General features: G+C 49.1%; 1 protein-coding gene across 9 annotated transcripts in view; it reads left to right on the forward strand.

The window, feature by feature from the left end:
* SHANK3 (SH3 and multiple ankyrin repeat domains 3) overlaps positions 1-19,856 on the forward strand; it is a 431,788-nt gene that overhangs the window by 116,753 nt on the left and 295,179 nt on the right. For all 9 annotated transcript variants that reach the window (XR_013394458.1, XR_013394460.1, XR_013394459.1 and 6 more), the window contains exon 3: positions 16,921-17,124. Coding sequence is in view for 6 of the 9 variants with exons in the window: in XM_077935409.1 (XP_077791535.1) it covers positions 16,921-17,124 (204 nt within the window). In the remaining 3 variants the exon portion in view is untranslated. The remainder of the gene's footprint in view (positions 1-16,920; positions 17,125-19,856) is intronic.

The following is a 19,856-nucleotide window of genomic DNA, read 5'->3' on the forward strand; positions in this document are numbered from 1 at the left end:
TCAGAACAGCCCTGTGAGGCAGGCTAGGGGGAGGGAGAGAGAGAGAGTTGCCAAGCCCAGGACATGCAGTGAGCTTCATGGCTTGGCCTGAATTTAGACCCGTTGACTCTTCTTCAGCCACCCCTACCCAAGTGCCCCCACCCCTGACACCCTGCTGGCATGTTTGAAGGGCTGGCTTGACCCCCCCCCCATGCACTTGGATTCATAGCTGTCAACTTTTCCCTTTTCTTGCGAGGAATCCTATTCGGAATAAGGGAATTTCCCTTTAAAAAAAAAAGGAAAACGTTGACAGCTATGCTTGGATTTGGCGAAGCAGCGCCGTCAGCTTCTGTGGTGCTTTCCGGAGCCCAAGACGGCACCATCCTGCCCTGGGAGGCTGGTGCTCCCCCCACACCCAGGATCTCCAGGATCCAGTGAAAGGGTCCTGCGAAATCCACTGCCTGCGAACTTGAAACGTAGCCCCTGAGAACCAAAGCAGCCTTTAACGGTTGCTGAGGAGAAGGAATCCTCCTGTTTTGCTTTGAACGGGTCCCTTTAATTGTGGCGCACCCTGAGTCCTTGGGACAGGGGGGCTGAGATGCAGCGGGTGCTTTTTGACCAGTTCCTGAGGCTGCCAGGCGCCTCTCCAGCTAAGCCTCTGCTCCTCCCCCTGGAATAACTTCGCTCTGCAACAAGCAGATCCCTCCTCCTCCTCCTCGTCTCGACATCTGGGCTGGGAGTTGCTTTTCCCCTCGCTGGATTAACCTGAATACGCCCTGGGTGCATTTCTGGTTAACCTCCCGGCATCCTCCTCCACCAGTGGCAGGATTCTCATCTCTCCTGGTTCCACTGGGCTGCGTCCCTCTTTTCATTGACATGAGAAAAATCAGAGACTGCGCGACGAGCGTCTTGGGCCGCATCTTCCCGACTTTGTCTATTGCGCCCAGTGATGTTCTTTGCTCTCAGAAGGAAGGAAATGTTGCTCATATTTCAAGTCCGTGTGCGTGTGTGTGTGTGTGTGTGTGTGTTAACCTTACGTGGAGCCAGTCAGAAAGGTCTCCTCTAAAGCAAACATGCTAGAGATAAGGACTTTTTCTTGGTAATGGTTTAACGTTTCATTCATGAATTTAACTTATTTTTTCCCCTCTGGTTGCCTGGCACTCTCTGCCAGCTGATTTCTGTTCTCCCTGCCTTGGTGCTTGTGGTGTTCTGGGTTCTTCTGGGCGATACTAGGCATGGGCTGGCGGGTGAGGGCAGGCCCTGACATTGGGGGCTGAAGAGGTGGCCCTGGAGACCCGCTGGGTGCCTTCCGCTGCTCTGAATTCACGAGGCTGGCCTTTGGGGGCCTGCTTTGGGCAAGCCTCTCCCCCCCCCCCCAAAAAAAAAAGTCAGGCCCTGCGGCAGCTCGGCTTCGTGAGGCTACGACCCTCCTGAGTGTTTTGCTTGCGTGCGCGTGTTGGTGAGGCTGCTTCCAAGTTAATTTGAATCGAATTTATAAGGAACACTCTGTGAGTCAGCGTGGGCACTTTATTAAAATCCAGATGGGCAGCCGCTACCCGCCCCGCGCCCCCCCCCCCGCCACTTTCTCTCCAGCAGTTCGTGATTACATCAAACGAAGGCAGGGGGAAATAACCAAATTTGTTGGCGTGATTAGATCCCACACCTCCTCTGTCCTCCCTCAAGCTGCTTCATTTATGAGGCAGGCTTTGCCAACCTGGTGCCCCCTGGGCGCTTCGCTCCCTATCCGGAGATCCTCAGCGCCTGAGGCTGGTAAGAGCTGCAGCCCCAAACATCTGGAGGGCACCAGGTTAGCAAAGGCTGGTTTCTGCAGCTCTGATTTGCTCCTGATCCATGCTCTGGGGAAGGGGGACGCCTCCCTCCCCAACTGCTCAGGAGGCCTTTATTGATCAGCAACAGGAGGCTGGGAGCATGCACAGCTCACCTGCCCGGCTCTCTCGCCACTTGGCTCAGGTGTATCCACCAGCTTTGGCCCGCTGGGTTGATTAAGCCTCCCCTTCCTCCAGGGACTCCGTGGCGCACGACCGAGAGTGGCAACGTGCGCCTCCTGGCCGCGCGCTTGATTCCAGCAGGACCCGGGAGGTGCCAGAGCGGGAGGGCTGTTTTGTGGGCACTTTCCGCTTCCAAGTATCCAGATGGAGCCGTTTTGAATTCCAGAGAGACCAAAGCGCGGCTTTAATTGCTTCGCGGAAGCAGGGCCTTAATTTAAACCGTGTCCTGCCAGAGAGCGTTAATCGCCCGGACTTTCCCCTTTTTGTTAGCTTGTTAAAGAGCCTGCCTTAAATATGCAGTTCAGCAGCCGGCTTTCTTTCGATTCAGCATTAATTCCGCCCCGCTCCTCACGTATTAATGATCGCAGCTCTCCCTCTGCCCCTGAATGTATTAGCAAAAAAAAAAAAGCCCTCCGTATTTCTCGTACACACTGTTGGTGCTGCGGGAACGCCAAACCCCGCACCCCGCTGCCTCCCACTTTGGGGCTGTGGTTACCTTTCCCCTGCAGTGCAGCTGAGTTAATCGCAGGGTTAAAATGGACCAAACACTGTCATTGGTACTTAGCATTCACTCCCGCTGCCCCTCTCGGGGGGAGCACACGGTTTCTGTATTGACAGGGGGAGTTTTAGCCTCTCTGTGTGCAATAGCTGTTTCCCAACATTCTGGCTGTTTATCGTGCTTTGAACTGACAGGAGTGAGGAGAAGCAAGCGCGTTTTCTAGTACACAGAATCTGGCTTCGGAGGGAGCAAGGCGGGGCGGGGGGGGGGGGACACACAAATACAGTAAGCAGTTCTACAGAGTTGCCAGTTGTCTTTGTCCAGGGAGTTTTCTTGGCAGGGATACTGGAGTGGCTTGCCGGTTACTGCTCCAGGTGGATCACGTTTGGTCAAAACTCTCCGCTATGACCTGTCCATCTTGGGTGGCCCTGCACGGCATAGCTCATAGCTTCTCTGAGTTATTCAAGCCCCTTCGCCACAGCAAGGCTGCTTCTTGGGAGAAAAGCAATGACAAACCAGGACAGCATCTTAAAAAGCAGAGACATCACCTTGCCAACAAAGGTCCGTATAGTTAAAGCTCTGGTTTTCCCAGTAGCGATGTATGAAAGTGAGAGCTGGACCATAAAGAAGGCTGATCGCTGAAGAATGGATGCTTTTGAATTATGGTGCTGGAGGAGACTCTTGAGAGTCCCATGGACTGCAAGAAGATCAAACCTCTCCATTCTGAAGGAAATCAGCCCTGAGTGCTCACTGAAAGGACAGATCCTAGAGCTGAGACTCCAAGACTTTGGCCACCTCATGAGAAGAGAAGACTCCCTGGAAAAGACCCTGATGTTGGGAAAGATGGAGGGCACAAGGAGAAGGGGACGATGGAGGACGAGATGGTGGGACAGTGTTCCCGAAGCTACCAGCATGAGTCTGACCAAACTGCTGGAGGCAGTGGAAGACAGGAGTGCCTGGCGTGCTCTGGTCCAGGGGGTCACAAAGAGTCGGACACGACTAAACGACTAAACAACAAAGCAACAACAACACAGAGTTGCCAAGCTGGGGCAGAGAGCGCATCTTTGATCGTCATCATTGCGACCCCGTGTCCCCCAAAGAAGCTGACTTTGGAAGTAAGGAGAGGAGTGCATTGGAGCAGAGGGCCCAAAGCAACAGATTCGAGTTACTAAAATAATAATAATAATAATAATAATAATAATAATAATAATAATAATAATAAAGATTCTGGCAGAACCTTAGGGAGAAATTCTTGAGGGTAGGAGCCATTCTCCCTCACCCCACCCCCTTTGTTGCCATATCTTGAAGAGCAAAGAAGACGACAGCCTGAGCCGCTGCCAACCCGAGATGGGGAAAGAGCTGCACACAGGGCCGCCACTGCCGTGCCCACATGCCTCTTTCCCCAGCTCGGGTTGGCAGCAGCCGTGGCATGCAGAGCAGCCTCCCCCAAACAAACAACATTTCCTTTCAATGTAAAAATCCACCCTGATGGGCATGTTGGCCCCGCAAAAGAGGACACGTCCGGGTTTTTCCGGATGTATGGCAAGCCTCCTGTTGGAGGGCCATGGATGCTTTAGTTGAGATCCCTGCATTGCAGGAGCTGGGCTAGAGGTCCCTTCCGACTCTACAATTCTGTGATTCTGTTGCATGCACCTTTCAGCAGGAGCTGCACCTTGGACCTTCTTTCTGCATGTGACGCCAGTGTGCTCCGCTCTCTCTGAGCTGTGACCCCTTCCCACTTCGCGTCCTTTCCTGTCACATTGGCTTTCACGGAGCCTGTCCAGCTGAAAGAAATCTGTTGCGCTATTAATTCAAGACACACCTTGCAGAACTTTTCTGCAGGTTGCCAGGCAGGCTCCAAACCCAAAGGCTCTCCCCCCCCCAGTGGTTCATAATTAGTACGGGGGGGGGGACCACACACCCCACATCGATGAAAGGCTCCTCTATTCATTAGAGCAGCTGTTTCTCCTTTGATCACCCATCAGTGGGCTGTTGAAGAACAAGCAGAACAGAGGAGACCTTGACCGTCCTCTTGCATGTCGGAGTATATATAGATATATCTAAAACGTACTTTATCAAACAAACATTATGGGTGTGAATGTAATCGTCAAAGTGTCGATAGTGCACATATTAGTTTATGTCCTTTGATGTTGAGTGTTGAGTTTTAGAGGGAATCTTAGAAAAGTTCTTTGCAGAGGGTATACACACACACACACACACACACACACACACACACACACTACAGTTCCCCAGCCTTCCTCAGCCTGGTGCCCTCCAGAACTCTTTGCCCCTTGCACTGTCACTATTTTCGGGCGGGATTCAGCCACAACCTGGCAAATCCAGGCTGCACAACTGAAGCCAACTTGAAAGCTCTTGCGAAACAAAGCGACTCCCCGAAAAATTTCCTTCTTTTTCCGGTAAGGGAAAGGACAGCAGAACACTCTGGGAATGAGGATCGGACACTTCCTTTGACGCTGGCTGTGGCTGATGGGAGCTGTAGTCCAAAGTATCTCGAGAGCACCGGGTTGGGGAAGGCTGCTTTCATCAGCAAAGAGCAATTACCTCGAGCCAGTGAACCAAGCCGCTTGCAACACCCCACCTGGAGTCCCGTGTCTATTTCTAGGCATTGAAGACATAAGAAGGATATTGACAATCTGGAAGGTGTGCAAACAGAGCAAGGAGACAAGGATGATCAGGGGTCTGGAAACCAAGCCTGATGAGGAACGGTTGAGGGAGTCAGGTATGTTTAGCCCAGAGAAGAGGAGACTGAGAGGTGACATGAGAGCCATCTACAAATATCTTAAGGGTTGCCTTCACAGAAGACAGAGCAAGCTTGTTTTCTGTTGCTCTAGAGGGGAGGACCCAAACCAATGGATGGAAGTGACAAGGAAGGAGATTCTGACTAAACATCAGGAAGAACTTTCTGATGGTACGAGCTGTTTGACAGTGGAACAGTCTCCTTTGGTAGGTTGTAGACTGCCAGGAGTGCGTGCAGGAGCCAGGCCCTGTGACCAGTAGGGCTTTGCAGGACTGGGGCCTTCCTAAGTTTGTTCTGGAGAGGCAAGGCGCCGCTGCACAGGTGAGGCCGATTGGTAACTGACAGCACCTGGTGGCAAGAGCTGGGAAGGGATATAAGGTCAGCATTTCCCTTCGGCTCTTTGCCACAGCAACATGCTTCCTGCCTTACTGTGTTTCCTGATCCTCGGACCTTGGCTTCTTGACTCCTGGCTTCCTGACCCTTGGACTCCTGGCTTCCTGACTCCTGGCTTCTGGATTCTTGTTCCTGCTCCCACCCCGCCATCTTGCCCCCGTCCTGACGTCCTCAGCCGGGACTTTGATCACCCGTAAACCAGACCATAACATAGACTCGCCTTCCTTGGAGGCTTTTAAGCAGAGGTTGGGTGACCATCTGTTATGGATGCTTTAGCTGAGATTCCTGCATTGCAGGGGGGGGGGGGTTGGACTAGATGACCCTCGGGGTCCCTTCCAACTCTACAGTTCTGTGATTCTGTGATGAGGGACAATCCCCCCTCTTAGCTCTGGGAAACCTGGGCTGACGTAAAATTAATGAATGTTAGAAGAACGTTGGAACGAAGTGATATGGCTTCAGTAGAAATGTTATAAGGAAATAAGTATAAATAGATTAATAGAGTATTAAAGGAAAAATAAGGTTAGAATGTGTTAAGATAATTATAGGATAGAAAACAGAGGAAGATGGAGAGGAATTGCTGAAACAACATAGAAGTGGAATACAAAAAGGGAGGTGTGAGGAGGTCGTGGAAATAAGTGAATGAAAGATAAGATACGGAATGTGTTTTAAACTGTTTTTGTTTGGTTATGTTAGTTTAATGTGTCAGTGTTTTTTAGTGTTTCTGTATTGTATTGTTCTTTTTTTGTTTTTTATTTTTTTGTTTGTTGTGTTGTGTTTAAATTGTTGGAAAAGTAATAAATATATATTTTTTTTTTTAAAAAGGAAACATGGGCTGACGAAGTCCCTTTTTGGCACTGCAATGGCAGTCTGCTTAGATTTCCAAAACGGAAATGTTGGGATGGCAGCTGTTCTCCATGCTTTTCAACCCTTTCATTCCTCAATGTAAGAATCTGCAGCTTTTCAGAAGAAGGGCGAACCAGCTCCCCCCTCCCCTTCCCACCCCCAGATAATATGGGTTTTAAAAGCAAGCTGGTCAAGCACTCCTGAGGCAGGCGGTCACCTGGGGTCGGCCGTATTGTCCAGGCTGGTTGGCTAATTAGACAGCTCCCTGCATCCAAGCGCTCTCTGCCACCGAGCCGCTGCCTGCACCAGTCATTTAGCATTTAACGAGGGCTCAGATCTCGCAAGACAGCCCTGCCAGGCGGCCTTTGATGTCCGCTCATTTGCTGGCAGTGATTGTCGGCGTTCAGAGGCCGGGAGATTCTGCTGGCACCCCTGTGACAAAGGCTTTGCCTTTGAAAAGAGGCATAATGCAGATCCCTTGCCAGAATGAGAAGCAAAGGGAGAGGGGCATGGTTGGCCCATGTGGCGCGATTTCCCACCAGGTAGGGGGGAGTGCTCCGTCGCAAGAGAGGCTCCTGATTCCCACGAGGCTGCTGCATTCTCCAGCCAGATGGAAGCTGAGTGGCCAGCAGCAGCGTTTGGCTGTGCCCATTGACCCTCCCACTGGGAGACTCTTGAACCCCCTCCTGCCCACTGCCGTGGAAGAGCAGCAGAGGCTCTGGCAAAGGCCTTTGCCCTCATGGCAATGGCTTGTGTCTTGGATCGCTCCTGGGAGTGAGCGGTTGAGGGAGACTGGCAACAACGCCTTGCCCAAAACGTGTCCACTTGTCAGGAATGAGCCAGCTCCCAGTGAAGGTTTGCAGCCAATGGAAGAAAGCAGCCAGGAACAGAAAGAGTTAACTTTCGTGCAGGATGAACAGCAACTAGTGCCAACTCTCCCGTCCTTGGAATGCCGGGTGAGGGTGATAAGGGAACGGCTGAGAGCAGGCGGGAACCCAGCCAAAGCTCTCGGGAAGTTCAGGCAGGCGCGAACAGAGATGGAAGTATTTTGTCGGAAAGGGAGGAGGGGGGCAGCTGATCCAATCCCTCCTCAGAGTCGGCTAAGGGGAGGGCTGTTGGACTGGAAACAAAGCAAGCAACGTAAGATGCGAAAGTAGAAACCGGAAGCGGTCTTCAGAAGGGTCATCTTGACTGATGATGTCTGCGGCTGTATTAGAGCTGTCTGGAGCTATCTGTTTGTTTTGACAGTAAATCATCCTTTTTAATTACTATGATTACTGTGTTAGTAAGCTGGGAACCTGGACTCCTGATACCACTTGACCGCTTTGATCGGGGAGGGGGGAGAGGTAGCAGAGAAATGAACTACAGTAGGGAAGGGCAACTATTTCTCTGTTCCAAATTGTGCCTCCCACATTAAGGTTCCCCCGTGGGGGGGGGCAGATCAGAATTGCCACATTTTTAATTTTTTAATTTTTTTTTATTGATTTTACAATTACAGAGTACAAATAAACACACACTAGGAAAGATGTATATATATATATATACACACACACATAAAGAGATTCTTTGAATCTTGGGACCCCCCCCATTCCCTCCATTTTAAGAACCTGCACCTGCATATTCATCAGTACTCCAATGGTTATATCAAACCATATTATCCATAGTATTTTTGCACTACAAGTGAATCAAGACCCTGCTCTTGTTTCCATCTGCTTACAGTGACCATTGTGACCACCACCACAGAATTGCCACATTTTGAAGCGGGGGGTCATGGGAAAAGAGAACAGAGACATGGTAGATGGGGACAGGATTCGGGAGCCCCCTTCCACCTCTTCTCCACCCCAAGTCACCTTCCCTAATAAGCTGCCATTCTACTCTGTGAAAAGCAAGAATGGTGGTGCCGTCCATCTCACACATTTGTGCATAATGCTCAGTTTGCTTTCTTCATTTTCCCAACTCCTTGTGGCAGAAGACAGCAACACCATCCCAGCCTCAGCCTCCCTGCCCTCTCTGTCCTTGTGAAGCAGAGAACTCCCTGGGAACGGAGGGCTGCCCTGCCTCTTCCATGCCCTGAATCTGTCAAGCCGTCCTCTGCTGGCACTTTGAGGGGTGCTTGGCCCCTCTGCGCCCATCAGCGGCTGTGACAGCCTGCGCCCCAGTTTGTGCAGCTCTAGTAAAGAGGCTGCTGGCTGCCAACATCTTGGATTTTCTTTTAAGATGAGCTTCTAGCAGATGGCAGGACGGGACCAATTTATGCTTAGGTTAACTTGCTACAAAAGAGCACAAACCAGCCTCACAGCTTGGTGGGGAAAGGTATTTCTTGTAATATTTTGGAACAACAAGTTGTGGGATCGTGTCCAACCTTATGCCAAGTTCAGCTTGCTGCAACAGAACTTCTTTAAAATAATAATAATAATAATACCTTTATTGTCAATGTACAACTTTAAGGTACAACCCGTGTGCAATGCTCTTTGGTTTATTTTGCTTATTAATAAAATAAAATTATTCTTCTTTTATAGAAAAGAAATTCTTTATCAGGGGCTCGCTTGGGGCTGGGAGGCCCCACAGAGCCACACCTCCAGAGGAGGTTTGCAAAAGGACCTCCTGGGTGCAGGGTGCGGTTCCTGCCTCACTTTTTGCTCTTGCTGAAGGCCAGGTTTTGTGGGAATGTCCAGGGTGGCAGGAGAGGATATACTGTTTATTAATATCCTTCCTAACTTACACTTGCAAGTTCCTTTACTTAGCAGAGTCCATTCCCCTTTACACAACAGAAAACTAGTTGCAAACTTGTGTGAGTTTCTTAAGACAATACACAGTTCCATCTGGCTTGTCCAGATGGAAATGTGTTTTAATATTTTCCTGGTAAGAGCCCTTGAATCCTTCCTAAAAGAATAAAGACACCACAGTCTTATTCATAAGCAGTGAAAAGAAATTTACTCAGGACCAGGCAGAGCAGAGTGTGATCCCTGAAGGCAGCCTTTAGGCTTAAAGTTACAAACATGTACAAACATAATTACCCCATAAGGGAGATGACCTGAGCGACGGCTTGGCTGGCAGCCAGCAGTTCAGTCCAGGAAGTTTGCAGGATGAAAGGAAGATGGAAAAGAGAGAGCGGCAGCATGCCTTGTCCTTTTACCTGGACAGGTTAGGTCACACCCACCCACTAGTCACATGCAAAAGGAAGGATGCTCCAGCCCAGGAGAAACAGGAAGTTTTGACTGACTGGACCAAACATCCCCTCCCATGTCCATTCTAGCAAAACAAGGAATGTTGTACTTGACTGCTCCCAGTGGATTACATCCCACAGGTTTGTCAAGGCAGCTGGAGGCCTTTGGTGTGTCAGCTGCTTCCGCCGTGTCTACCTGTGAGGTGGCTTTGTGTAGGGGATTTGTAGGGGATGCATCTCAGAGGGGAAGGACCCCTTGAAGGCTTGCAGACGATTGTCACTCACATCCTGAGGACCAACATAAGACCGAGTCACCGAGTGGTTTTTTGTGGGGTGCACCACCACCCCCTTGTTAAAAAACACTTGCCTGTGAAGTAATTGCGGCCACAGGAGTGGAGCATGATTTTTTTCCATAACGTTGACCATTCCTCAACAGGGGCTTGCGGGAAAGAGTCTGGCAGGGGTGGCGGTGAGAGAGCAGGTACACCATGAGTGTTGCAGATAAGCCCCAGCCTTGCCACCTCCTCTTGCCGTGTTCGCAACCCTCAGAGATGGTCTGAATTTCCAGGTGCCAAATCGGGTGGTTTTTGCTGGGCTTGGGCAAGAGAGACCTTTTCAAAAAGGTCTGCAGTAGCCTTCTGCAAGGATGTGTGAGTGGGCAAAACTTCAGGATGCAAGCGGTCTTTTGTCTAAGCTGATCTGGGGGTGGGGTTGGGGGGACACAGGCCTGCCAAATTATTATTATTATTATTTATTAAAGGTGCTGAGCACCATTGCCAGACTTCCCAATCTCCTGGATTTCTGGGGAAGCTTCACGAAGAGTAACTGTTCCACTGGATGCATTATGGAAGCAGTTAGTCCGATCAGCGCACATCCCTTTGTATTATTCATTTTGATTCTAAATTCAGAGCGTCCCCCACATCCTGTCCTGGGCTTTCAGTAGAAATAGATCTTTCGCTTTGTGATGTAGCAATCAAGTACCAGAAAAGCATTTTCTCTAGCTGCTCCCACTCCTGAACACCAGGGATGGGATCATGGGCTGCATTTCCATCCCATTTTTGGGTCAGGTAGGGAGAGGCATGGTTGTGGCTTCTTGTGGGGAGAGGGGGCTGGCAGCACTTGCAAAACGTGCTAAGCAATGACTGCTGTGCACAACCACCTCCTGCAATGAAACGGCTTCAAACTGTTGGGGGTTGAAGGCAGCTGCTCATGTTTCCAGAGTAAGGCAGTGTAAGGTGTTGATTTCCTGAAACCAGGGTCTTGGGCTGGTTTGAGACGTGGAGAAAGAGCAGCTGCAAAAGACAAAACAGCTATCATAATTAAATAAGTTAATACCAAGAAATGAAAAACATTTAAACAAGGCAGTTAAGGAAAGAAAAAAATGACTCAACTTGAGGTGGTGGATGGAAATCAATACAAAATACTAGAGTGCTTAGGTTTGATTATTCAGAATAATGTTGTTGTTGTTTAGTCGTTTAGTCGTGTCCGCCTCTTCGTGACCCCCTGGACCAGAGCACGCCAGGCACTCCTGTCTTCCACTGCTTCCCGCAGCTTGGTCAAACTCATGCTGGTAGCTTCGAGAACACTGTCCCACCATCTCGCCCTCTGTCGTCCCCTTCTCCTTGTGCCCTCTATCTTTCCCAACATCAGGGTCTTTTCCAAGGAGTCTTCTCTTCTCATGAGGTGGCCAAAGTCTTGGAGCCTCAGCTTCAGGATCTGTCCTTCCAGTGAGCACTCAGGGCTGATTTCCTTCAGAATGGATGCGTTTGATCTTCTTGCAGTCCATGGGACTCTCAAGAGTCTCCTCCAGCACCATAATTCAAAAGCATAAATTCTTCGGTGATCAGCCCTTCTTTATGGTCCAGCTCTCACTTCCATAAAGGTAAAGGTAAGGTAAAGGTACCCCTGCCCGTACGGGCCAGTCTTGACAGACTCTAGGGTTGTGCGCCCATCTCACTCAAGAGGCCGGGGGCCAGCGCTGTCCGAAGACACTTCCGGGTCACGTGGCCAGTGTGACAAAGCTGCATCTGGCGAGCCAGAGCCGCACACGGAAACGCCGTTTACCTTCCTGCCAGTAAGCGGTCCCTATTTATCTACTTGCACCTGGGAGTGCTTTCGAACTGCTAGGTTGGCAGGCGCTGGGACCGAGCAGCGGGAGCGCACCCCGCCGCGGGGATTCAAACCGCCGACCTTTCGATCGGCAAGCCCTAGGCGCTGAGGCTTTTACCCACAGCGCCACCCACGTCCCTTACATACATCATAATAATAACCACAGGTTGTTGGTGGGGCGAAATATATTTAGTTATTATGTATTTTTATGCATTTGCTTATTCTTATTCTTAGTTTGAATTTTGGATGGAATCTTTCTGTGGATGTATGTAAAAATTGTGGATGTATGTAAAAATTTCTGTGGATGTATGATAAAAATTATATTAAAAAGAAAGAAAGAAAGAAAGAAAGAAAGAAAGAAAGAAAGAAAGAAAGAAAGAGAAAGGAGGAGAAAGAAGGAAAGAAGGAAAGAAGGAAAGAAGGAAAGAAGGAAAGAAAGAAAAAGAAAGAGTAGCTGCCTCTGGCTTGTGTTGAGAAAGGTAGACTCGAATCTACCTTGTTTGAAAAACTCAGGACAGCTTAAAAGAAGGTCCTTCTTCAAGCCGTGCACAATCCAACTATGGATCTCCCTTCTGTAGGAGGCAGTCATGGCCACCAACTTGCTTGACTTTATTAGAGGATTGGACAAATCCATGGAGGAGAGGGCCATGGGTGGCTATCAGCCATGATGTGAGTCCAATGCTCTGAAACCACAGGAGGGGAAAGGACCCTCGTGCTTGACTCCTGGTTTCTGGCTTCCCATCATGGCTATCTTGGTTGCCAGTGTGAGAAGAAGATGCTGGACTAGGTGGGCCATTGGCCTGATCCAGCAGGACTCCTTCTTATGCTCTAGACTGAAGTCTCAAATTTTAACATACGATAGCAGACAAAGAACGACAATGTACTGAGATCCCTTCCTTAATCCCTCACGCACTTCAGAAGAGGCTGCAGAGTATCCCTCCTTTGTTGGCATCACCCTTGGGCAGCATCCGCTGAAGCAGAAAATGTGTCCCTCAAGCAGTTTTCATTAAAAAGCATGAGCAACATTTTGCCTGCTGGGACCTCACCTCTTCTCCAAGAATCCTCAAAGATTATAGGCGCAGGCTCTGAGATTACATCCGCAAGCTCCTTTAGTCCCCTTGTGGGCAGCTCATCAGGCCCTGGAGATTTCATAGAATCATAGAGTTGGAAGAGACCACAAGGGCCATCGAGTCCAACCCCCTGCCAAGCAGGAAACACCATCAGAGCACTCCTGACATATGGTTGTCAAGCCTCAGCTTAAAGACCTCCAAAGAAGGAGACTCCACCACACTCCTTGGCAGCAAATTCCACTGTCAAACAGCTCTTACTGTCAGGAAGTTCTTCCTAATGTTTAGGTGGAATCTTCTTTCTTGTAGTTTGGATCCATTGCTCCGTGTCCGCTTCTCTGGAGCAGCAGAAAACAACCTTTCTCCCTCCTCTATGGCTATCATATCACCCCTTAACCTCCTCTTCTCCAGGCTAAACATGCCCAGCTCCTCTTCTCCAGGCTAAACATGCCCAGCTCTTAGATGAATTCATCTAAAGTAGCCTGGTGTTCCCTTACTACCTCTTTGCCTATCTTAGGCTGCAGCTCCCTCCTTACATCATTTACTCATCATTATTATCACCAGGTTGGACATTGCTTTCCTTTTGGGCGAAGACAGAGCAGTGTTCCACCTCTTCTCTGTCACCCAGTAGCACTTCTCCATCTTCTCCATGCAGAGGAACTAGGACTTGCTCGTTCTTCTTCTTGCTTTGAAGATAGCCAAATAAACTTCTTTTCTAACCTTACTTGCAGGCCTGAGCTGATTCTCAGTTTTAGCCCTCCTGACCTTCTCCCTGAAACTATTGGCTACTCGTATGTACTCCTCCTTTGTTATTTCCCCTTTCTCCCGTTTCTTATACAAGCCCTTCTAACATCTCAGCTCATCTTTAAGCTTCTAATTTAACCACACCAGATTCTTTAGATGAATCTCACTTTTCTTTCTTGTTGGAATTGTCTGCATTTAGAATTTCAATATTTCTCATTTTAGAACCTCCCATCCAACTTGACTCTTTGAATATTTCTGGCCATGGGATCTCACCCACCAGCTCCTTCAGCTTTTAAAAATTGGCCTTCTTAAAGTCTAGAGTGCATGTCCAACTATACTTCTCCTTTCCTCTGTAACATGAAACCAACATGATCACTTCCTCACAAGGTTTGCAAGTACTTCCACTTTGTCAATCAGTTCCTTCCTGTTGCTGAGGCCCAGGTCCAAGATAGATGATGCCCTTGCTGTTTCTTCCACCTTCTGGGAAATGAAATTGACAGCGAAGCAACAGAGGAATTTGTCAGACCTTGCATTACTGGCAGGGTTTGAGTCCCAACAGATATTGGGGAAGTTGAAGTCCCCCATGATTACTATTTCTCTCCTTTTTGAATGTTTGGTAATCTGCTCTAGGAAGACATCATCCAAGTCTTCAGTCTGGCTTGGTGGTCTATAGCAGACACCCACAGTAAGATCACTGTTGTTCCTCTCTCTCACAATTTTTACCCCTTTACAGTGGTACCTCGGGTTACATACCCTTCAGGTTACATACGATTCAGGTTACAGACTCCGCTAACCCAGAAATAGTACCTCGGATTAAGAACTTTGCTTCAGGATGAGAACAGAAATTGTGCTCTGGCGCCGCGGCAGCAGTGGGAGGCCCCATTAACTAAAGTGGTGCTTCAGGTTAAGAACAGTTTCAGGTTAAGAACGGACCTCCGGAACGAATTAAGTACTTAACCTGAGGTACCACTGTAGTCTCAATCTGCCTTCCATGCTCCAGATCATATAATGCTACTCCTCCTCCCTTCTTGCTTGTTCTATTTCCTCTGAGTAGGTTATATTTCTCTGTTCCTACATTCCAGTCATGTGTCTCATCCCACCAGGTTTTAGTAATGCCTCCTAGGTCATATTTGCCATCCTGTATGAGCTCAAATTCATTGTGTTTTTTTCCCATGCTCTGTGTGTTAGTATAGAGACGATACCATTTATCTCTTAATATTTCCCCACAAAATGTTGGGGAGCCAGGTCCACCTGCACAGGTAATCTCTGTGCATTTCAGACTCTGGGGACCCTCTTTCTGCCTGCCCGGAAAAGCATCGCCTGCCATTTTGTGTGCAAAGGGAAGGGCAGTTCATTTTGTTCTCTCCCAACAGCTCGTTTTTTCAGCCTTAAAATCATTTCTCCACATTTCAACATCCTTTCTATAAGATAAATGAATATATTTAATAATCCCTCATGAAAATTCATCAGCATTTAAATGAGAATTTCTCTTAATATGCACGTGTTTGTTTGCAATTTTGCCTGATCCTATTTTGTTTAGCCTACCCAGATATTTAGAGTGCTGGTTCATGTTTTAATTTGTTTTTCGTTTATTGTTGAGTTTAATTTTTTGGGGGGGACACTTTAAGTAATTGTTGTTCATTCTGTTTAAACAGCAATGCTATTTGTCTTATCTTTTTCGTCAACAACTTGAAAGTTTTTTATAACGAGGTGTATGGATTTTATGAAATAAGTAAATAGGCTAACAATGTAGCTGTTTAAAACTGTTTTTATAGATAATTTTATGATCCGTCAGGGACAGGACTGTGCACTGGGGGAAGTGGGGCTGGCGTCTGACTCGGGAGAGAGGGGCAGTGATTTGTGGGGGACTGTACCGGCCAGGAGGCGAGAGTTGGAGGCAAGGGAAGCTTCACAGCTGGAGGGTGGAGCGCAGGATGGGTCAGAAGAAGAGGAGGAAGAGGCAGGTCAGGCAAATGAAGGGCTGGAGGCTTCCCCATCCTCTCCTGCACCACTGTCTCCCAGAACCAGGAGGGGATTGAAAAGGGAGGAGCAGAGGCAGTTTCCAGGCAGGCATAGTCTCTAGCTGCGTGCGTGCAGCCCATTGGTAGAAGGTTCCTAAGCTGGCGGAGGGGGAGTGGACCTCCTTCTGCTGCAACTGCTCCATAGAGTACAGACCTGGGAATAGCTCCCTAGGCACTAAAACATGGGTAGGCAAACTAAGGCACCCCCATCGTTCAGCCCGGACACTGAGATCCAGTGCCGAGGGCCTTCTGGCGGTTCACTCATTGCGAGAAGTAAGGTTACAGGGAACCAGGCAGAGGGCCTTCTCGGTAGTGGCTCCTGCCCTGTGGAACGCCCTCCCAGCAGATGTCAAAGCAATAAACAACTATTTTACTTTTAAAAGTCATCTGAAGGCAGCCCTCTTTAGGGAAGTTTTTAATGTTTGATGCTGTACTGTTTTTAATATTCAGTTGGAAGCCGCCCAGAGTGGCTGGGGAAACCCAGCCAGATGGGCGGGGTATAAATAATAAATTATTATTATTATTATTATTAAGGCCCGGGGGCTGGATCCAGCCCATTCGCCTTCTAAATCCGGCCCACAGACAGTCCAGGAATCAGCATGTTTTTACATGAGTAGAGTGTGTGCTTTTATTTCAAATGCATCTCTGGGGTATTTGTGGGGCATAGGAATTCGTTCATTTCTCCCCCCCCCCCCCCCAAAAAAAATATATATAGTCCGGCCCCCACAAGGTCTGAGGAACAGTGGACTGGCCCCCTGGTGAAAAAGTTTGCTGACCCCTGCACTAAAATGATGTGTGTGGTATCTGGAGCCACGGAAACTACTGTTAAGTGTCAGCTTTGTCCTTAAAGAGTTAACCATCTGCCGTGCGCATTCCTTTGGCTGAGGAGACCCTTGACATTGTTTTATTCTTTTCGTAAACCATGCTGAGGTTTTCCCCCTTTACAATAAAGTGACATATAAATTTAACGTGGCAAATAAATAAAGTGCACATTTTTGCAAAGCGGGTTCCCCTAATATAATGCATTTTTAGTTGGGAGATTCTTTTTGTTTGTCTCTTAACTTGCATATGTATTTTAATGCACGCTCCCCCCCCCCCCCGAACGCAATTTATTTCTGCGCACTTTTGCCGGAGAACTGCATTGCAAAATGCAGGCAAGTGTGGCTTTTGAAGGATAGCTGTGCTTCACTTTGCATATTGGTTCAAGAAGAGTGAACACGGTGGCTTCTCATTAAAATGCAAACAAAGCCCAATGCCTCTCCCTCCCCCTGCCCACATTTTGTACCAATTGCCTATGTTTGCTCAGCAGCATCTCTCTCTCTCCCTTGACAGAAGTGTATGCGGCTGAACCCTGATGTCCCCGTCTGGGTCTCCAAGCAGCGCATCCTCTGCACCTTGAACCACAGCCTGAAGGACGTGCTGAACTATGGCCTCTTCCAGCCAGCCTTCAACGGCAGGGCCGGGAAGTTCCTGGACGAAGAGCGGCTGCTGAGGGAGTACCCCCTGAACCCGGACACCCCGGTCCCTTACCTGGAGGTACCGACCTGCAGGCCTGCCTCGTTTTCCGTAGCTACCACCCCCAGCCCCACTTGGGCCTGCCTTGGGGTGCATGGGGGCATGTTCAGCCTGGGTGGAATGGAAACAACAGGGGGGGCATTCCTTCCCCAGAGACCAAGCTTCTGAATGGCATGGGGATTGCCAGCCTTTGCTCACTGGCAGAGGAAGAGGGGGGCGGGGGGAGCGTACTGCACTGCCTCCCGGTGGAGTACAGGGTCAGGTTTAAGGTGCTGGTTTTAACCATCGATTTCCTAGAATCTTAGAGTTGGAAGGGACCCAGGGGTCATCTAATCCAACCCCCTGCAATGCAGGAATCTCAGCTTGATTTATTTCTATTTATTGCAATGTATGGGCTAGAAAAGTGCCCCAGTGGCCAGAATCTTCCACTAAGAAGTCGTGCCACAACCCCAAACCTTCCCTTGACTCGTGGACTCAGCCACTGTGATCCACACAACGGTCACCTCCAGGCTGGATTAGTGTAACTCACTCTACGTGGGGCTGCCCTTGAGACTGAGCCAGAAACTCCAGCAGGTGCAGAATGCCGCAGCGAGGCTCCTTACGGGGTCCTCACCACGGGATCATATTCACCCAGTGCTATACCAGCTGCACTGGCTCCCAGTGGAGTACAGGATCAGGTTTAAGGTGCTGGTTTTGACCTTTAAAGCCCTCTATGGCCTAGGACCCTCGTATTTACAGGACTGCCTCTCCTGGTATGTCCCACAGAGGACCTTATGGTCTTCAAACAAAAACATCTTGGAGGTCCCGGGCCACAGGGAGGTTAGGCTGGCCTCAACCACAGCCAGGGCCTTTTCGGCCATGGCTCCGATCTGGTGGAACGCTCTGTCACAGGAGACTAGGGCCCTGCGGGACTTGACATCTTTCTGCAGGGCCTGCAAGACAGAGCTGTTCCCCCAGGCTTTGGGCCAAGGCACAGTCTGACCCCCTCTCTCCTTCGGTAATCTTCATAGAACTCTAACCTGATGGTTGCCATTAATTTGAGTCTGAATTGATTTTAAAATGAATTGATTTTAGAACGCTGTATTGCTTTTATTGTTGTTGGCCACTCTGAGCCCGGCTTCGGCTGGGGAGGGTGGGATATAATAAAAAAATATTATTATTATTTTATCACCCTGGCACCATGATCCTGGTGGGGTTCCATCGCAGCTGCCCTTCCGCGCTGGTCACCACGCCCCCGCAGGCAGCGCACCATGCCCCCAGGACGCGTGCCAGCCACGCCCCCGCCTGCTCTCCGCCCCCCGGTGCTGGAGCATGAAGCTCCGCCACTGCCTTTGCTAGAATACCTGGCTCCTGGTGGTCTTACTTGTGAGTAGGTGGGAGGTTTCTTCAGGATCAGGGCCTAAGAGGACAAGTGCGTGGGCATAAAGTCCAAAATGCAAGCAGTTTGGGAGGTCTGAAGGCAAGCTGGTAGCAAAGTAGAATGTCTTGCAATGGAAGCAGAGAGCCGAGGCCTGTGTTAAGAATTGCAGGTGCCTGGCAATAGCTGAGTCCACGAGTCAAGGGAAGGTTTGGGATTGTGGCACGACTTCTCAGTGGAAGATTCTGGCCACTGGGGCACTTTTCTAGCCCATGCATTGCAATAAATAGAAATAAATCTAGCTGAGATTCCTGCATTGCAGGGGGTTGGACTAACTCTAAGATTCTGTGATTCTAGGTAATCGATAGTTGACCCCCTTGCTGCACTGGAGGTCAGGCTGGGTGCTCTCAGTAACCACCTACTTGGACCTCAAAGATCTATTAAAATCCCATTTAGAAATACTGGCTTAGCATTTAATTCTTGCAGCAGAGGCCCTGTGGGTCACCTTTGCCCATCCTGGCCAGGGCCTCCCTGGCCTGTGATCTTTTGCCTCCAAAAGCAGCTGCATCACATGGTCTGAATGTGGATGTGGTGGGGTGCATCTGGGGCCTTGGCACCCGAAAAATGTTGCCACCCCAATCAGATTTGGGCATGAAATATACTTGGAGTCGAGAGTGGATTTCATGCTCTTTATTCAGCTTATAGTGGTGAGGAGGAATGGAAGTTCCCCCAGAATGTCTGCTTTATATACAGTGGTACCTCTGGTTACGTACTTAATTCGTTCCGGAGGTCCGTTCCTAACCTGAAACTGTTCTTAACCTGAAGCACCACTTTAGCTAATGGGGCCTCCTGCTGCCACTGCCGCGCGATTTCTGTTCTCATCCTGAAGCAAAGTTCTTAACCCGAGGTAATATTTCTGGGTTAGCGGAGTCTGTAACCTGAAGCATCTGTAACCTGAAGTGTATGTAACCCGAGGTACCACTGTACATTATTTACACAATGGGCCCCAGGTGATTGGCTAATTCTGGGATTCTCCTCTAGGCCAATCACTTCTGGATTCACTTCCACCTGGAGCTGGATTGGGTGGCTCCTGTGGACCAATCAGACTGCTGCATTCTGAATCCTATTGTTCTAGGACCAATCAGACTGCTGCATTCTGAATCCTATTGTTCTAGGACCAATCAGACTGCTGCATTCTGAATCCTATTGTTCTAGGACCAATCAGACTGCTGCATTCTGAATCCTATTATTCTAGGACCAATCAGACTGCTGCATTCTGAATCCTATTGTTCTAGGACCAATCAGACTGCTGCATTTTGGATCCTATTCAGCTCAGTACATAACAGGGGGATTGCAGCCGTTTCCCACCAATTTAACACAGGCACCCACTTTTGTT

Source organism: Podarcis muralis, chromosome 10 (genome assembly GCF_964188315.1).
Source record: "Podarcis muralis chromosome 10, rPodMur119.hap1.1, whole genome shotgun sequence".
NCBI lineage: Eukaryota > Metazoa > Chordata > Lepidosauria > Squamata > Lacertidae > Podarcis > Podarcis muralis.